Raw genomic sequence first — 19,741 nt, forward strand, 5'->3', positions numbered from 1 at the left:
GTTTTCTTTCAGAATGTCAACCAATGAGAGGGACGAGACAAATGACACCCAAGCAGTGCCGGCCCGAAAAGCCTCCGAGGGCAACACTGACAAGAACCATCACAGAGGCGTTACAGAAGGTCCCTCTCAGCCTAATGATGACACATCTATTGTAACAGATGCAAATACTGTCGCAGATAAGAACTTGGCTCTGCTTAAAGCCCACTCCCTGGATGTGAAGTTTGAAGTTGGGGAAGAATATGACATTATTGAGACCATTGGTACAGGTGCTTATGGTGTGGTCTCATCGGCCCGGAGACGAGACAATGGTGAGGGTGCCAAGATGCATTTCAATGACTTAAAATAATTCGACTAAATCTTTGATGTCAGAATTCATTATTATTAATGACTATTTATTACATAAGTATTAATATACGACATTATTAATGTATAGTAGCAATTATTATTTTTATTATAAAATGATATTGATCATATTAAATAATAATTATAAGATTATAAATATCAAACTAAATGTCTTCTTGTTCATTATTATTAATTTGTTTACTAATATGCAATAAGTATATTTTGTATATTGATTTTATATGCAATTAGTATATTTTTAAGATCATTTATTGTAACTGGGGCTGTGAATTTAGCCTGTTAATTTAAGGGGATTAAAAAATCATTAAGAAAATGAACACAATCATGTTCCCTGACTTGCATGTAAATTTGTAAGGGGTTTTCTTACCATTGCAACACAGTATAAGTATATTCGGTGTAGAAAAAAATGCATATCATGTAGGGGTGGGAATCTTTTGTCACCTCACGATCCGATTCCAGAACGATTTTTGATCTACTTTTTACCCCTCTTTATTAATTCATTAGTTTACCACATCTAAAGACCAATATTCAGTTATAATCATAGCGCCACCTGCTGGCAACAGGATATGACTTGTTTTGCACTAACTTAAAACATACCATGTTCAATCTGCACCAACCGTCACATGTTTGATAAATGTCCTGGCTTGGAGAGATCTACATTCCAATATTCAATTATAGTTATAGCGCCACCAGCTGGCAGCAGGAAGTTTGGAACATATAAATGACTTGGACATATTCCTCCTATATTTAACACTTTAAATGCATATTGCTACATATTGCTGTTTTCCTAAAGCCACCAGGTGGCGGTGAGCCCAAGTGTGAGGGCCCATTATTTTCAGTCATTTAAGTATATACCTTTACATTAAAAAAATTTTTTATATCATAACAATTATACAATTTTGTCAAGTGTGTTTTAACTTATATATATATATATATATATAATTTTTATTTTTTTTATGTTTATCCAATTTTTCTCAGTTATTTCCAAGTAATGTCAATAATGTACTGATTCTCTCTTCCCCAGATGGAGGCTCTGCAGCTTTTGGTATCGAATTACTCCGAGGATCTGCTGGAGGTTTATCCTCATCCCTTTCCTCCAATTCTGGACCAGAGCAGAAGAAGCCAGTCACGGCCCAGGAGAGAAAACGAGAGAGGGAAGAGAAGCGGAGGAAGAGACAGGAGCGTGCGATGGAGCGAAAGAGGAAGCTGAAAGAGAAGGAGAAAAAGGAGGGAAAACAAGGCAAATCTTTGGGTGGCGTGTTACTCAGCGACAGCGATAAGAAGCTGTTGGAGCGCTGGGGACGAATGATGGACAACCGGGTGGACAAATCCCAGACCGCGGAAACCAATAGTGCCAAGACCGGTGAGGGTAAAAAGGTCCAAATCCAGCCAGCAAAAGGAAGCAAAGTCGTGAAGACAAACTCAGACGGGGGAGAATCAATGGCACCAAAACAACCCAACGAAGTGCAGGCTTTCAAACCACCACAAACACTGCCACAATTGGGACAGTGTTTGGCAGCTGGAATATTCCATCCAACTCCGACTCATGATGCACAGCCCGTCTCTTTAGGTTCAGCTCAGAATGGAGACGTTGGGATAGTTGCTGTAGGGGGAGGTGGAAGTGTTGGTGTGGTAACCGCCCCATGTGCCTTTGCCAAAAACAACATATTAAAACCTCAGTTTCTGACTGTTGGAACAATGTTCACTGGTCTTGAGAACTGGACAGGAACAACTCCACACCAACCCCAGAAAACCCACCAACCTCCACCTGAACTGAATAACCCCGCTCACACTGGCTTTGCGCACATGCAAACGCAGCCGAAGCCTGTCACGCATGCGCAGTCGCAGTCCAACGCTCACATCCATCTGCTGCCGCTGGAATCCTTTATGACCAAACCATCAGCTCTGAACCCCAGCATTGGCGTCTTGGACACCAGCACGTCTCGTTCCAATCCAGAGATCGGCAATGGTCCTCGAGCCCTGGACAAACTTCGTGTTTTAGAAGAGCGACAAAATGGCTCTCATGCGCAGGGCCCTTCAAAACAGCCTCCGGGAGCTGCAGCTCAACCCTGCCTTGGTCTCACTGACACGGGACAGCCGGCAAACTGCATCCCTGACATCCACACAGTCACACAGCAGCTCTCAAAGTCACAGGTGAACGTTTTATTTATAATACATGATCATGGGCCTTCTTCCAATATGAGCATATGGTATTTTTTATTATTGTTATGCATTATTATTTTCTTCCAGGTGAAAGTTTGTTTGCTTAGAAAAGCAAAACCTGTTATCATTTAATTTGAATTTGGGTTAAGATATTTATTTGGGTTATAGCGGTCAAGGATAACCTGGAACAATTAGAGAATTTTAAAGGGGTCGTATAATGTGATTTCTATTTTTCCTTTTCTTTAGTGTGTTATGTAGCTATTTGTGCATGTATAAGATCTGCAGAGTTGCAAAGTCTCCCGCAAAAGGATTTATTCTATCTAAAAGAGAAGGCTGATCCAGACCGGGTTAAAACGCCTCATTCAAACCCCCCCCCCCCACACACATCTCTATGTCACAATGTGGAAATATTAGCATAATGCCGCCCAAATGTTAACGCAAAGAAAGAATGCGTGGTTTCAGGAACCGCAGTAGTGTTGATGCAGCCATGTCAGGGAGACGCTGTGTTTCAGTGCGAAAGCAAAAGCACTTTATTTGGCCTTCCGGAAGTAGATGCAATGAGGAATCATTGGTTAAGATTTATTTACAACAGAACAGCACAACCCAGATGTTCGAATTTGTGCAACGCATTTTATGGACGACAGTTTTGTGAACCTAGGAGAGTAGCCTACAAGGCTGGCTGTGCACAAAGGCTATTTCTAAAAAAAAAAAAAAATTGGTCTATTCCAACTTTATGACAATCTGGCGTTTATTCTGAATCAGCTACTGTAAGTATGTTTTCTTAATAGTTTAAGTATTTTGCTATTGACTGTTCAAATGCGGAGTTTTTGCGCCGTGTAGAGTATCGCGTCGTGTGTGTGTGTGTGTGTGTGTGTGCGTGAGAGAGAGTACGGGTCACATCACAGTGGAGTCAGCTTTCTTAATCACGGCTTGTGTACTTTAAATACATACGAGTATCATCACAGTGTCTGTCACGCGACTCTGTTCTCCTTTCAGGCTTGAACTGATGGTAAAACTAAGGACATTACGTACTGTCTTTACATTTATGTTGATAGCTGAAGCTCGCGATTATGGTAAGGGGCGTTACGTTTCCGACGCTTGCTTGTGGTGTTCGGCCAATCACAATGCACTGGGTCAGCTGGCCAATCAGAGCAGACTGTGCTTGTCGGAAGGAGGGGCTTTGTAGAAAACGACGCGTTTGAGAGAGGCGGAGCAATGTGTTTTTTGAATATTAAAACATGGCAGCATATTCTGTTACACCAAATAATGATCTTTAAAATAGCATCATATGACCCCTTTAAAATAAATATTTGCAGGCTGGGGTTAACTGGAAATAAAATCTAGAAAACTATTTTGGCTAGTTACCAATGCAGCATTTCTCAGTTTCGTTTAGTTTAATTTGAAGAACTTAAAAAAACTAAAACTAATCAAATAGAATTAAACATGACAAGAACATCACAATTACTGAAGTTGTAACTAAAAGTGAAAACAGAAAATATAAAAATACATTTTTAAAAAGTCATGGAAATTTCTATAGTTAAGATTTTTGATTATTATTATTATTATTATTACTCATGCTCTGCTCCAAAATGTTGCATAAGCTAGAAATAAAGTAAACAGGGTCTAATTGTACAAAAATAATTATAATCACTTGAAAATATTCATTTAAATCATGATATAAAAATGTAAATCATCTCCAGTGACCTCTAAATTTAAAGTAAGCATGCACATTTTATTTTATTTTATTTAATAGTTGTGTGTAGCACCAATGTTGCTGGATGAGAAACATGTTTAATACTTTTTAAAATTGATTAAAATTATTATTTTTTAATTATTATTATCAGTATTGTTTTTAATATTATTATATATTATTTGTATTTATTGATTGTTTGATTATTTGGAAAAAAGAAACCGTAAACGCCATGCAAGGCATTGTTTTTTCTGTTTCATTATTATGTTTTATTTTTAGTGATTGATTAATTTATTGTTAGATTAATTGAAAATAAAACTGTGGCCCCCTAGAGGTCATGCCAGGCATTATTTTAATCTTTCTGTTTTATTTTCTGACAAATGATGTTATGCATGGAGGCCTGTTTCTAACTCAGGGTAATGAAGAAAAAGGTCATTGTGAAAATAAAGTAGGCTAACACTGTGAGACAAAGTAAAGAAATGAAATTGCAATTACCTTTTTTTACTCATGATTCAAACAAGCTTCCATACATATGGGCTCTGTGACTTACGTTTGGAAAACATATCATTTTTCCCGCCAGGTTGAAGACATTTTGCCGCCGGTTTTCTCAGTGACTCCTAAAGGCAGTGGAGCAGGATACGGCGTCGGCTTCGACCTCGATGACCTCCTCACTCAGTCTCTCACCGAACTCCAGCACTCTGACCTCAGGGAAAGGTCAGTTCAGATCCCGGTGACCGCAAAGTGCACGCTCTATTTTTAAACTGTACGTCACTGATCATTACAGTACTCGACTGTAACGTGCGTTTCAGTGGTCTCAATTCTCTCTTTCATTAGTCACAATGACTTGGCCCCCCTGTCTGCATCCCTGCTCTCTGATTGGCTTGAGGTACACCGCATGACCCCTGCTGACATGGAGTCACTTCAGCAGGAGCTCCAGCTGGGATCTCCCATGATCCTCTCCGACAACTCAACGCTTCCTGATACCTGATCAGTCCACCACGCATTTCATCCCCTTGTAGAACCGGTCGAGGGCCGTGAACAGAGGAACTTGATAGCTGTATTGTGCACAGTAGACAGAATATGTTTGAGGCTCCAAATTATTAAGGCCTCTACCTAGACTCTTACCCAGAAAAGTGCCTTTATCTTTAATGGGTTCGTATGCATTATTTATCTGTGCCAACATTAAAGTATGATGCTCTGTTCGGTGCCATTACCAAGCAATTCAGATCCAGGGAGAAAGAGTTCAGTTCAGCGGTGCTAGTGCCATTCATTCCCCCTGGAATATCAGTCCATTCAACTGAGTTTAGAGAATAATTCACTTGAAATAGCGACTTGTTTAGCAGACCAGTGTTTAAAGCTATTTTCTAGTGCACTACAGTAGGAGTCACCAGCAGGGCAGCAGTATTACGGTGGATGAAACACAGCAGAGCACAATGATATCATGACTGTAGAAAAACATTTCATTTGATGTTGCATGAATGCCTTGTAGAAAATAGTGAAACTTGCTGCAGCACATGCAGATTTGCTCCGTTTTACACCAGCAACAAAGAGTATCGTCTTGAATAAAGCTATCAAAGGGATTCGTGTGTTGTTTTTTAATAATGGTATTCTTTTGCATTATTTAGTTTTTTACAGTCAAACCAAATATTATTCAGATACCAGATTTTGAATTCAGAAACTGGATTTTTGATATTTTACTAGTGGGTGCAGGACACTGTAGTTCATTTATGTAAGTGAGGATAGCAAAATAAAGTAAACTGTGACATATTATACCCAAAAATTCTTCATACAATGGACTACCAGTGAAATATTTTTTATTTTTTTAATGTGCGACCAAAAATTATTCCCTTTGACCTGTCCATGTTTTGCTTAAGTATTTTTTTTTAATTGTAAATGTGACCTTTTTACACCACAAACTGAACAAAATTAAGCATTGCTTGGTCTGCTAAATGACTAAATGTAATTGGTTGACCTAAATTGTTATCTAATTGTGTACTTAAATTTAACAGCTGACAGCTATTCAACCTAATTCATAAAATTTCTATCAAAATTATCTGACATTATCAAGCTGAATTTGTTCTGACACAGTTTAACTCTTGAGTTCTTGTCATATTTTCTTACCATTTTATAAACTAGCGAATGATGTGAGAAATGTTGAAGGTGTCTGAATACATTTTGGTTTGACTGTATATACAGTGTCAAGCAAACATTTAAAACGGGACCTTTAAAAGCTCAGAACTCACTTTCAGACACCAGCGAGCGTCTGAAATAACTTCTGATTCCAATCCGATGGGATTCAGATCACAGTACGAGGCAGAAATATATTATTTATGGATTTAGATGCAATGCTAAAGGCTAAGTATGATAACCATTGCCATGATAAATACACATTCTTATGAAAATAGCAGAGACCACTTAAACACCATTGACAAATCATTACATGAATATAATCGTAAATAAACATGATTTCATAAATAGAAGGCACGTCGTAGTAATATGCAAATTGATTAAGCCCCGCCCCCTTTGTTACTCCAATTACTTTGTAATTTGTTAAAAATTAAGATGCTACATTTATCTTTTTTTTCTTCTAACTTAATTAGCTATGAAAAAATAACACGATTAAAATATTTTAACGCACTGACCCCGCCCCCAGACCTGTACGTCATCTTCCATTTCATAATTTTATATAGTTGAACTTGACTTATGATGCAGGGCAACAATTCCATTAATGCAGTTATGCCCTAAAATTCAAGATATTGGTGCAAAAAATGCCCCTATATGAGTTTTTGTCTCATATATACCAAAGCAATATCACACCAGTGATGACTTTGTCCCGAATATCACAAGTTTGAATGCGATTTTATACAACAGTTCAGTAAATAAGATGATATTGTGTTATATTTTAAACACAATATGTTTTTGCTCAATTTTGTAGAGAACAAATTACCTTTAAAGCCATAACAGAATTGTTGCGCATTTTAGTTTCTGAATGAATCAGCGTTTTGAACGAATCGTGTGAACCAATGATTCAAGGACTCATTCATAAAGAGAGCCATTTACTTCATTCCTGAATGAATCAGCCTTTCGAATGAATGAATGACTCCAAGACATTTACCACCACCTGCTGGCAGATTTAGTTTCTTGTTTAGAGCATCATTTCATAATAATAATAAAAACATTAAAGGGATAGTTCACCCAAAAATGTTTTATTCTGTCATCGTTCACTCACCCTCATGTCCTTTCAAACCTTTCTTTTGTGGAACATAATGTTACCAATGACTTTCATTGTATGAACCAAATATACCGAGATGTTTCTCAAATTATTTTCTTTCATGTTCCATAGTTTATGTTAGGCTGTTGTAGCCTAAATGTTTATGTGTAATAAATTATGTTGAATCAAAATATTTCTTTCTAAAGCTACTATTTGTAATGTCTTATTTGATATTTTTCTCATTTAACACAAAAATAGCTTTAAATAATCTTTTGTGGGTTTTTTCAGAGTCAAATTTATTTAGTTAGTGTTTCGACCGACAGCCCTAATAAATAAATATATATATGTATGTATTTTATATATATATATATATATAAATAAAAAGGTGATTACAGAAATTACCCCTAGAACCTGAATCAGTATGTAAATGAAATGTTACTTTCCCTGCGAGCGAAAAAAAAAATACTTATGTCGAATGCACATTATCAAGATTTTAATTTTGGGATTTTTATATAAAATTCTGATTAACCAAATACAAATCTTCCATAGACTTGCATTAAAAGAGCAGAACATGCCAGACAGCAACGGTTGCTATGATAGTATTAGTAATGCTAATGTTTAAAGGCAGGTCAATTCCCCAGTGTTTACCTCTACCATAAATATAAACATGCTAAATATATCAATTACAAAAATCACTTTATTACAAAGTTTATTTACAGCATTTTAAGAGAAAAAAAAAGGTCACCAAGAGATACAAATATACAACTGACTCTAGAAAAGCATTAAATCTTTCACATCATAAACATCTAATTGCACAGGTGATCTTAAAATCTTAAAAATTTGACATGTCCTGATGCAAAGGTAAATAACATTTATAATTGCTGTGCAAAAGGCTGGCTCAAATAAGTGTCCATTAATATTTTAGTATGCATCATGATTGTCAAACCTCACATTTGTTAAGCTGCCCACGAGAACCACTTGAGTGTTTCAGTTTAAAAATGGCATTATTTGCACAGTTTAATTACATGGTTTAAATCACCTCAATGTTAATCAGTATATAAATAGTGAAAAGAATATATTATTAATCAAGTGGTAAAAGACATACTTTTATATTTCATTTCAAATCATTCAGTGTGTATTTTTGGTACAAACCAAATAGGAAACTACATAATACATAAAGTTGTTTAAAAACTGATTAAAAAAAAACTACTTATGGCATTAAAATCTCTTTTTATGTAGGACGGTGTTTTGGGGCAGGAGGTGTTTGGCTTGTGCGAGGATCAGTGTGTGTTTATCTCAGCAGCTGCACTAATACCAGTAGCACCAGAGTCCTGATGAGCACCATGACCCGGTCAGCCCAGATGTGACCCGATGCGCTCTTGAGCTGGACTCCTCCAACATGGTTCTGGATGAAGTTAGTGAAGCTGGATACTTTGGCATAGACTCCTGGTCGGTTTGGTTTAGCACAGCCGAGACCAAAGCTCACAATTCCAGCTTGCACCCAACTTCCGTCACTGATCTGACACACCAGAGGGCCGCCGGAGTCGCCCTGAAAAAGCACACATGCAGAAATATATAAGAACAGAAGGGCATTAGAAGGTCCATTGGTATTTTTATTTAAAAAATCATATGTTTTCCTCAAGCAATGCTCTCCTCACCTGGCAGGAGTCTTTACCTCCTTGTTGGAATCCAGCGCACATCATGTCATGGCGGATGTCAATGTTCTCTGTGGGGTTTATCAGAAACATATCCTGACAAGTCTTCGAGTCAATGATTGGCACTTGGACTTCCTGCAACGCCCCAACGCCCTGCAGAGCAACTGAACAAGACATGAGAAACAACAAGATGAGTGCTTTTGTGTCTTTGTACTCCAGGGGTCACCAGACTCTGTCCTGGAGGGCCGGTGTCCTGCAGAGTTTAGCTCCAAGCCTCCAACCCTAATCAAACACACCTGAACCAGCTAATCAAGGTCTTACTAGGTATACTTGAAACTTGCAGGCAGGTGTGTTGAGGCAAGTTGGAGCTAAACCCTGCAGGACACCGGCCCTCCAGGATCAAGTTTGGTGACCCCTGTTGTACACACTGAAGGAACAAGAATTTCTTTATGCACTGCTTGTAGCAATTGCCAATGTTTCACACAATATACATACACTACCAATCAAAAGTTTGCAATAATAAATTAAAAAAAAAAAAAGAAATCTCTTCTGCTCACCAATGCTGCATTGTTTGATCTAAATTACAGTAAAAACAGTAGTATTGTGAAATATTACTACTAGTGCTGTCAAACGATTAAATCGCATCCAAAATAAAAGTTTTTTTTACATAATAATAGTAGTTATATGTGTACTGTGTTTATTTTACACATTCATTGTATATATTGAAAATGTTTACATGTATATGATTATATTATATATAAATATGTTTAATATATAAACATAACATTTTTGTTAAATATATACACAGGCATTTGTTTGCATTTATATATACACATAATAAATATACACAGTACACACTCATATAATATGTAAACAAAACTTATTTTGGATGCGATTAATCGTTTGACAGGACTAATTATTACCATTTAAAATTACTGTTTACTATTATAATATATTTTAAAGTGCAATTTATTTCTGGGATGGAAATTAATTAATTCAGTCTTCAGTGTCACATGATCCTTCAAAAATCATTATCGATTACTATTGGTTCTTAATTATTAATAATGCTTCTTATAATTTTTAAATGTTGAAAATTGTTTTTGTTGCTTAAAGTTTAGTGGAAACCATGATCATTTTTTCTGGATTCTTTGAATAGAAAGTTCAAAAGAACAGCATTTCTTTATAACGGAAATCTTTTATAATATAATAAAAGTCTTCACTGTCACTTTTGATCAATTTAATACATCCTTACAGAATAAAGGTATTTGAATCAATTCGTTTTAATCTTACTTGGCCCACACTTTTGGTTACCAAAAAAAAAAATATATATATATATATATATATCAGTGGTGGGCCGTGCATTTTACACCTAGGCCTTCAGTGGCGTCCTACATGAATTAATCCATCTCTTCATACCATATATATATATATGTGAAGACATTGATAATCAGAAATGTTTTCCAAGTAGTAAATCAGCATATTAGAATGATTTCTGAAGGATCATGTGACTGAAGACTGGAGTAATGATGCTGAAAATTCAGCTTTGATCACAGCAATAAATTACATTTTAAAATATTTTGAAATGTTAATAATATTTCACAATATTACTGCTTTTTTTGTAAATTTGAGTAACTAAATGCAGCCTCTGTGAGCATTAGAGACTAAAGGTCTTTGCATACGAAGTCCGAAATTTGTGCACGTTTAAAAATAAATGACCTCACATTGCATCACATTTACAAACTGCGTCTTAAACTTTCATCCAAAAAAAATAAATAAATTCAGATCAGGTTCAATTTTCTGCGTTTTTCGCATCTGTATTAAGCATTTCGACTCAGTGTGCAAGGTTTCTGTGCGTGACGATGACAAATACGAAAAAACGCATACGAATATTTCAGACTCAAAGAAATTTGTGCAAAGACCTTTATGCTCATCAGAGACTTAAAAAAAATTATTCAATGACCCCAAACTTTTGAACGTACTGAACTTTAATGACCTTAAGAAGACAAACATTTTCAGTGAAAATGTGCACCATAAATTTGCATTAAGATATTAAACAGCAGAAATGAACAATATATCGGACCCTCATCAGTTATATCAGTCAATTGGATATTGAGTTGTGCATACTCATATGCTCCATGTTTACATATAGACCCCATTTGAAATCATCCAACAAGTCTATTTTCAGCAATCCAATATAATTCAGCCACACCATTTCCCTATTGTTACACAATAAATAAAATAGCAGTTCTTTAACATCTTTAATTTCACGTGTTTAGATATCTTTGCGGTCATCTAACACACTTAATCTTTATAATAACACTAATACATGTAATCTTTAGCAAATCTCATAATGACTTTCCATTCACATTGTTCATTTCATGTTAAAATAATGTTGTGAGGCTTATTTCACTTGAAGCATTTAAAACAAGTATTGTTTAGTGTTTTTTAAAAATTATTATTTATCTACTTATACACACTACTACTACTGAATGTAACGTCACTGTAATTTCGAAGTTAAATACATTTAACATCACAGCTTGCGCATGGATGAAATTTCAGACGCCTGTAGTGTGGGTTTCTCACTCACCTCCATCTCTGATGTCACCCCATCCACTGATCATGCACCTCATGTCGCTGCTGAACTCCACATTGGCATATGGCAGGCAGATAGGCTGAATGCGGTCAGACCACCTGACAGCTGTGGCCAGCTCCACTAAAGCGATATCCTGACCCAGCTGAGGGTCTGTGTAACCCAGAGGAACCACCACACGGTGGACCCTATGGCTGGACTCATCTGGGTTCCAGCCGTTCAGCTGCTGCCGGCCCGCGTAAACCATGTAAGAGGAGATGTCATTAGGGCTGGACAAGGAAGAGAAATTGATATATATATATATATATATAAAAAGCTGAAAAGTAAGCAAACAAGGATTATATGGGTGTTGAAAAAAATGTGTAAAACTTACTTGGGAAAGCAATGTGCAGCAGACAGGACCCAGTTCTCTGAGATGATAGTTCCTCCACACACATGTCCTTGACTGTCAGTCTAAACACACACAACAACCAGACATCAGGAGGATATCGAAAAAAAGAATGTATCCTAAACCTTGACAATAAAATACTTAAAGGTTTCACTGATATCTGGATTCAGCCGAGATTAAAAGGCTTTTTGTTTGTTTAAAAAAAAAAGGGAAAGGATAAATCTAAAAAAAATAGATGTATATATTGTGGAAAAACTGCAATATGGAATTAAAAATGTGTAGTTCACCTTGCAAACAAACAACTTGTGCATAAAGTACTTGAAACAATTGTATGAATTTAATATAAAAAGTGTAATTTTCAATCATCTATAAAGGTTTTAATACATTTTTGTCTTTTATTTTTTTAATAGCTCACCCAAAAATAAGTTGAAAATGTATTCACCTTCAGGCCATTCAAGATGTAGATGAGTTTGTTTGTTCATTGGAACAGATTTGGAGAATTTTAGTAGTACATCTCTTGCAGTGAATGGGTGCCGTCAGAATCAAAGTCCAAACAGCTGATAAATCATCACAATAATCCACAAGTAACCCACATGATGCAACCTTTTTTTATTATTATTATTATTATTTTAAACCATTGCTTCTGGCCATAATTCATAATAATGCTTTCTCCCTTCAAAAACCACCAATGTATTTGTTTAGAACTGTTCTAAACTTATTTTCAACTTGTAAATGGTGCTTGATTTGTGTCTATCTCTCTCCTGATTCAGACGAGACAACTTTTTCACTAGAGAAAACGTATTCTGCATAGAGGACTTTGCAAGTTTAAAAACATCTTCATGATGGATTTCTTACAAACACACAGCTTTTCCCTTCACATGTCATTAATTGATGGACTAGTTGTGTGGATTATTTGTAACAGTACTATAGTAACGGTAATATAGATTTTAATTAGTGCTGGGCGGTATACCGGTTCATACCGAATACCGGTGTTTATTTTTGTTATGATATAAATTTTTTAAATACCGCAATACATGCGTATGTCGCTTAAACAACGTTGGGAACGCGACACTGTTTGAAAGGGGTCCCTTTTCACTGTTGCACTGTGGTGAGGGAACAGCTGCATGTGTTACTAAGTGTGAAAGTTCAGAAACTGAAGCTGTAGAACTAATAGAACGTGATGACACAGAAGAACTCATCCACAATATCCATATTGACCGCCACAAATATCCACCGCCCCCTGCCATCAGCCCCCGTGTCTCTCACACACACGAGCGCGACTTGAGCACTAGATTTAGCAACTTTCAGACCCTTTTAGCAGCGTTTTTCCATAGAATATTCATACTGACAAACCTAGCGACTTTTTTGGATAAACCTTAGCTATGGTTCAGTTGGAAGATTTCGCCAGTGCTGTCCCGCGAACGCGACTTTCCCGGAGAAGTGTCGCCTCTCTCGGCGTCTGTTCTGTGCAGCGAGCGGCAGAGAAGCACTGCATTCAGTTAACCGCACCGCAGCCGACTCATCAATAAATGATGAGTTTCCTAGCACCTGTTGCTTACTGATTGTTTGGAATTATAAATATGAGCGTAGTTCGTCTGTTAATATCACATGCACTTTTGTGTTTGTTGTTGTTTTTAGTTTGTTACTCAGACGCAGGCAGTGCGCTGCATGAGACAAAAAAGTAATATAGCCAAAACAACCGCATAGCCGCTCTTTAGTGTAGATGCATGTGGATTTTATCAGACGATGCCACGATTATAAATGACAGTGACTCCTGGTTAACATGTATTAAAAAGGGTTGTGTTTAGTTCACTATTTAGTGTAGTATTTTTTGACAATATTCACTCATCATGACAGTAAAATAGGGCATTCTAAGTCAATATACTGCAGTATTTCCTCTCAATCAGTAGAAAATATGGTTAACACCCGGTCATGCATGGAAAAAAATATATACTGTCATGTACCGTGAAACCGGTATAATTTTGAAAAATACCGTGATATAAATTTTTGGTCATACCACCCAGCACTAATTTTAACGCTATGTCAGCATCAGGCTATGTTCAAAAACTAGGTTACAAAAAATACACAAGTTGCTTAAATATATATATATATATATATATAAAAAAAATACAACAATTAAGATTATACAAAATGTTTTACATTTCCATATGACACAAATTGTAAAACCTTTCCTGGTCAAATCAAACTTAAATCCTTAAGTAAGGATTGCTTGTGGATTATTGTGATGTTTTTATCCGCGGTTTGGACTCTCATTCTGACGGCACCCATTCACTGCAGAGCATCCATTGCTGAGCAAGTGATAGAATGCTAAATTTCTCCAAATCTGATGAAGATACAAACTCATCTACATCTAGGATGGCCTGAAATTTTCAGTTTTGAGTGAACTACTCCTTTAAGTACCTGTTTTTGTATAGATTAAATGTGAAAGTGGACGACGCCACACTTATTATTAAAAAAAGGGCAAGTAAAATAAGCTAAGGCTTCAGCCTACACCTTTTCAATCAATATGTAAAATTATGAACAATTATTATAGAATTGTACATGAGACCTGAACAAAAAAATCTTGATGATGATGATTTTTCATTCAGGGCATACATTTGATCAGGTTATGCATTAAACTATGATCTCGGTGTTGTTCGACTGAGCTGCAGGAAAGTATTCTATGTAACTAAAGCCTGTGAACTCTGCGTCAGTTTTCCAAAACTTTAGTTTCATAATGGCTGCCATTCTTACCTGAATATCCACCTGCCAAGGCCACGCGCCTTCTGACGCAGCGGAGCCTCCGACTATCCTGTTCAGCAGCTGTGGCCGACCGCATTCTGAGTCAAACACACTGATTCTGGTCATTTGTTTGCTTTACTCTCATAAACCAAGTCACATGTTAAGTATATACGGATAAGATAACGTGTTAAGTGTTTATTTTAGCTGTTATGTTCCCCTCTGACAGACAAACACAACCCTAGAGCAAATTAGGTCAATTTCTTACCTTGAGCCTCGCCCTTCCAGAACCCTGAATGGCGCCAGGCATAAAACAAAACAATGAAGTTACAGTCCTACATTAATTGTTAATACGCTAACAATTTTTTTATTTTTTTTAGTTATGCACCTACCAATCAGCATGACAAAGGCAGCCCGAATACATGAGGTGTACCGCATCCTATCAAAATAACGTTACCTTTGCTCCAGGGACTTCAGAAAACTTTCAGAGGCGATGGACGCAAATCTTTAAAACGAATTATGTTTCTAGAAATAACCACTTCCTTGTTCGACGAAGTCAGGAGAACTGAAGATCAAGACCTCGGAAGTTTCGCTCATGAAAAAAAAACCTAGCTACCCGAGATCTTTGTTTTGGTTTTTTCAAACGATCTGTCTACCTTTACAACAATGACCAATCAGGAGCGTTCGTCCCGCCCTCAATGAGCACAAACCCCGCCCACTCGTTCACCTGTAGCAGTTCTGGTTTCTGTTTTGATTCGGGGACTTTGTCCGAGAATGTGTCAGGGCAAGGTGTTTGCAGTATACTAATGAATGCGGGTTTCAAAATATAAGCTCTAAATCAATCATTTGTGTAATCTGAACAAATTAGTAAAGCTTCACGGTTTCTACCTTGTTCTGCGGCTTTGTTGAAAAGTGGTTGATTTAATTGTTTCCCATTAAAAAGCTGCTAAATTACTATTGTGTGGAAATGTCATCTAACTACTAAATACTACTGTGTGGGTTGCAGGGACTTTTGTAAACAGGTTTTAACAATCAGTCCCTTTTTTTGCATGCACATGACTGAGAAACATGATTAACAGGTTCAGTGTATCAGTGGCCTTATAATGCCTAGGATGTTATTAACAAAGAATAAGTGCATTTATTTTGTGATCATGAATTTGTGATTTTGTGGTGGTCACATGTTGAAGTGTTAAATCAGTCAGGATTTGCACTACAATAACCAGTGCAACCAGTGTAATCTTAAATCTTTAAAAAATACATCAAGTAAGTTGAAGTGAACTCAAAACGTCCTTGTTAGTTTAAAAACAGCTTTTACTGAAACCAAGCTGCCAAAATGACCCATTTTCTACTTAAAGAAGAAATGCTCCTTAAAGAGGAGTATTTTAACCAGAGGGCCAAAAACAGTGTAGAAAACATATCTAGTAAATATCATGACTGCTTTTGATGCAATTATTAAACAACATTAGAAGTGAACATCAGGAAACATAAGATGACAGGTTTTAACAATCAGTCCCTTTTTTTGCATGCACATGACTGAGAAACATGATTAACAGGTTCAGTGTATCAGTGGCCTTATAATGCCTAGGATGTTATTAACAAAGAATAAGTGCATTTATTTTGTGATCATGAATTTGTGATTTTGTGGTGGTCACATGTTGAAGTGTTAAATCAGTCAGGATTTGCACTACAATAACCAGTGCAACCAGTGTAATCTTAAATCTTTAAAAAATACATCAAGTAAGTTGAAGTGAACTCAAAACGTCCTTGTTAGTTTAAAAACAGCTTTTACTGAAACCAAGCTGCCAAAATGACCCATTTTCTACTTAAAGAAGAAATGCCCCTTAAAGAGGAGTATTTTAACCAGAGGGCAAAAAACAGTGTAGAAAACATATCTAGTAAATATCATGACTGCTTTTGATGCAATTATTAAACAACATTAGAAGTGAACATCAGGAAACATAAGATAATTATTTAAAAATATTTGCCTGGATTCCATGGTTGGAATGGCAGTAAAAGAGATGTACAGAAAAGGTTGCGGTGAAATTAGCAGTTATTTTACACAAAAAGTTGAATTGTTAAAGGCACGGTTCACTCGAAAATACAAATTCTGTCATCCTTTACTCCCCCTCATGTCTCTCCAAACCTGCATGAATTTCTATCTACTGTTGAACACAAAAGAAATTCTGAAGAACGTGGATAACCAACAGATGACGTTTTTCTAGAATTCAGTGGTTAACATCACATATTGAAGTCAATGGCTACCGTTGGCTACAACTGTTTGGTTACCCACAAACCTGTTCAACAGAAGAAAGAAATTCATATAGGTTTGGAACAAACTGAGGGTGAGTAAATAGGGCCTTTCGCACCGCGGGAACCTTTTCATAGTACCAGAACTAATAGTGGAACTACCCACTTTTTGGAGTGTTCGCACCGCCGGAGCTGGGTGCGATTTTAGTACCGGACTGCCTTTTTCGAGAACCAAATTAGCTCCTAGCGGAGCAGGGTCTAACCAGCACAACTGGTACTAATCGTGACGTAAGTAGACATTGATTGGCCAAACGCGTATGAAAACGCCCTCACCCGCCATGATTTAAAACTCCGTGTAAACATACTGTAAGCATGTCAACTTATTTCGCAAGTATGGAGAACAGCGATAGATGGACGGACGCTGAAGTGCAGGCACTTGTAGCAAATGTAGCACTGCCAGTTGTCGTTGGAGATTCTTAGTCCTCCTTTCCGTTCTTTCAATCGCTTTACGTATACGTCGACTTTCCATGTCCATTACTGTGAAACCCGTGAGACACAACAAAAACACCGCTCCGATCACAGCGTCCTCCATCCTCCTGTTGTTAATGTTGTTCTTCTTTGTTTCTGTTGTTGAACACCGCGCACAAATGACGTTGCTGTCGACCGGCTTACGTCACTTCTTAATACACACTGTCGGTGCGAATGCAACCCTTTAAATGGTACCGGGATATAGTTCCCGCAAAATCATCCCAGTACTTTAGTACTGTACATTTAGTTCTGGAACTAAAGCAGTGCGAAAGGCCCTAATGAAGAAAGGAATTTCATTTCTGTGTTAACTATCCCTTTAAATCGGGTTACAGCGTGATCTGTCAATAACAGGTAGAGTGTTGCTTTCTATAAAGCAGATGGGTTATCTCGGGTTATCTATCCTGCAATGGCACTGGATGTTTTTGTGGAAATTTGTAGAACACTGGACAAAATTATAGTAGACTTTGTTTGGAATTCTAAATCTCACTTGATAAAAAAAAGCATTATGCTATAGCTGATCGTGCTATGGGGGTTTTGAGTTAGGTGGATTTTTCCACAATTAATAATTCCTTTAAAGTTAAAGACATTTTTAAACAACCCCACGTCCTGTTAGAACTTTATTTCAAATCATATACTTAATTCAATTGGAGGTTTACATTTTTTGTTGCGCTGCAACTTTGACATCTAAAATACCTTTAACTTTATCTAGTTTTCATAAACAGGCTTTAATAAGTTGGTCCCTTATATATAATTATACATTTTCTCCACATAGTTATTTTATTTGGATAAAAATATTAGATAGAAAAATAAATGTTTTTTTTCATAATTGGTTTGATAAAAAAATACTTTTAGTCAGTCAACTTTTAGAAGATCGTGGTGTCCATTTCACTTACAGTATGAACAATTAATGCAAGAATGGTCTTTTCCGGTCCCCCAAGAGAATATGCCATTGTTTTTGGTGCAATTGCTGATTGTATTATACTTTAGTCTGGCCCTAAAGGTTCTTTAAACTCTCCTATTTTTTGACAACACTAACTTATTTTTTGACCAAAGTCTTTTCAGTACCATGACAAACAAAGACATTCGTTCAGTTATTAATAGATCTTTCTTTACCTGCTTGAGTGAGTTTTTGAAATAAGATGTTTAGTGATATAGAATGGGAAGATTTTTGGATTCTTCGACATCTAATAAAGTTGTTGAAGTCTCTATTAAAATCCATATTTCCATAACTGCTACCCGGTAAATTATAAACTTGCTAAATTTAATAATAGGATTTCCCCCAATTGCTCCTTTTGTCTTCAGTCTGAAGAAACAATCAATCATTTATTTTGGGACTGTGCTTATTGTAAAGCGTTCTGGGTTTACTTTTCCAATTTTGTTAAAAAATATTTACGTCCAAACATCTGTATAACCCCAAAAAAATTTGTTTGTTTGTTTGGTTTTTTTGTTACTCCTTGAATCTAGACCCTTCTCAAATTAAATGTATGATTAAATTATTGCTATTTCTTGCCAGATTTTACATTTGTACACTTTTTGTTTTCAAGAAAGATTTTGATGTGTATGTAAACTCTTTAAGAAGCTCTAATAATTATATTGCATGTAAGACTCTTTCATCTTATAAGCTAGTACACTTTTAAAAATAAAGGTGCTTCACCATGCCATAGAAGAACCTTTTTGTCTAAATGGTTCCATAAAGAACCTTCAACATCAGAAGAACTTCAGATTATAAAAAGGTAAGAAAGAGATGGTTCTTTAAAGGGGTCATACGATGCGATTTCAAGTTTTTCTTTCTCTTTGGAGTGTTACAAGCTGATTGTGCATAGATAAGATCCCTGAAGTTGCAAAGACTATAGTCTCAAAACCAAAGAGATATTCTTTATCAAAGTTAAGACTCTGCCACGCCCCCCTAAAACGGCTCGTTCTAACATGCCCCCACATATCTACCTCACTATGTGGAAATATTAGCATAATGCGCCCAAATGTGCACGCAAAGAAAGAAGGCGTGGTTTCAGTAACCGCAGTTAGTGTTGAAGCAGCATGTCAGGGAGACGCTGTGTGTTTCTAGGCGAAAGCAAAAGCACTTTATTTGGCCTTCCGAAAGTAGATGCATTTAGGAATCTTTAAGATTACTTACAACAGAACAGCAATGCATTTTATGGACAACCGTTTC

At 36.5% G+C, this 19,741-nt stretch overlaps 2 protein-coding genes across 2 annotated transcripts; one reads left to right on the forward strand and one right to left on the reverse strand.

Annotated features, from left to right (window-relative positions):
• Positions 1-994: 994 nt before the first annotated feature.
• LOC107598628 (mitogen-activated protein kinase 7-like) lies at positions 995-5,793 on the forward strand. The gene is made up of 4 exons (XM_016290020.1): positions 995-1,066; positions 1,339-2,514; positions 4,794-4,927; positions 5,048-5,793. Exons 1-4 carry the CDS (start codon positions 995-997, stop codon positions 5,199-5,201), a joined length of 1,536 nt encoding a protein of 511 aa, XP_016145506.1. The 3' UTR covers positions 5,202-5,793.
• Positions 5,794-7,932: 2,139 nt separating this feature from the next.
• On the reverse strand, positions 7,933-15,456 carry LOC107598673 (serine protease 33-like). Its single transcript, XM_016290065.1, has 8 exons — positions 15,311-15,456; positions 15,189-15,270; positions 15,065-15,088; positions 14,812-14,897; positions 12,043-12,122; positions 11,667-11,938; positions 9,083-9,243; positions 7,933-8,973 (listed from the first exon to the last, which is right to left on the reverse strand). The coding sequence occupies exons 2-8, from the start codon at positions 15,232-15,234 to the stop codon at positions 8,716-8,718; spliced, it is 927 nt and encodes a 308-aa protein (XP_016145551.1). The 5' UTR covers positions 15,235-15,270; positions 15,311-15,456; the 3' UTR covers positions 7,933-8,715.
• Between the last annotated feature and the right edge of the window lie 4,285 nt (positions 15,457-19,741).

This window comes from Sinocyclocheilus grahami, unplaced genomic scaffold, assembly GCF_001515645.1.
Source record: "Sinocyclocheilus grahami isolate Dianchi unplaced genomic scaffold, SAMN03320097.WGS_v1.1 scaffold253.1, whole genome shotgun sequence".
Taxonomy (NCBI): Eukaryota; Metazoa; Chordata; class Actinopteri; order Cypriniformes; family Cyprinidae; genus Sinocyclocheilus; species Sinocyclocheilus grahami.

Bases quoted from the DNA above. Each gene is read 5' to 3' on its own strand.
- LOC107598673 (XM_016290065.1), bottom strand. From the start codon at position 15,234: ATGCGGTACACCTCATGTATTCGGGCTGCCTTTGTCATGCTGATTG. The intron at 12,123-14,811 runs GTAAGAATGGCA...GTGTGTGTTTAG, and splicing joins CTTGGCAGGTGGATATTCAG to ACTGACAGTCAAGGACATGT. The intron at 8,974-9,082 runs GTGAGGAGAGCA...GTGCTTTTTCAG, and splicing joins GAGGTAAAGACTCCTGCCAG to GGCGACTCCGGCGGCCCTCT.
- LOC107598628 (XM_016290020.1), top strand. From the start codon at position 995: ATGTCCTGGCTTGGAGAGATCTACATTCCAATATTCAATTATAGTTAT. The intron at 1,067-1,338 runs GTTTGGAACATA...AATTTTTCTCAG, and splicing joins CCACCAGCTGGCAGCAGGAA to TTATTTCCAAGTAATGTCAA. The intron at 4,928-5,047 runs GTCAGTTCAGAT...CTCTTTCATTAG, and splicing joins CACTCTGACCTCAGGGAAAG to TCACAATGACTTGGCCCCCC.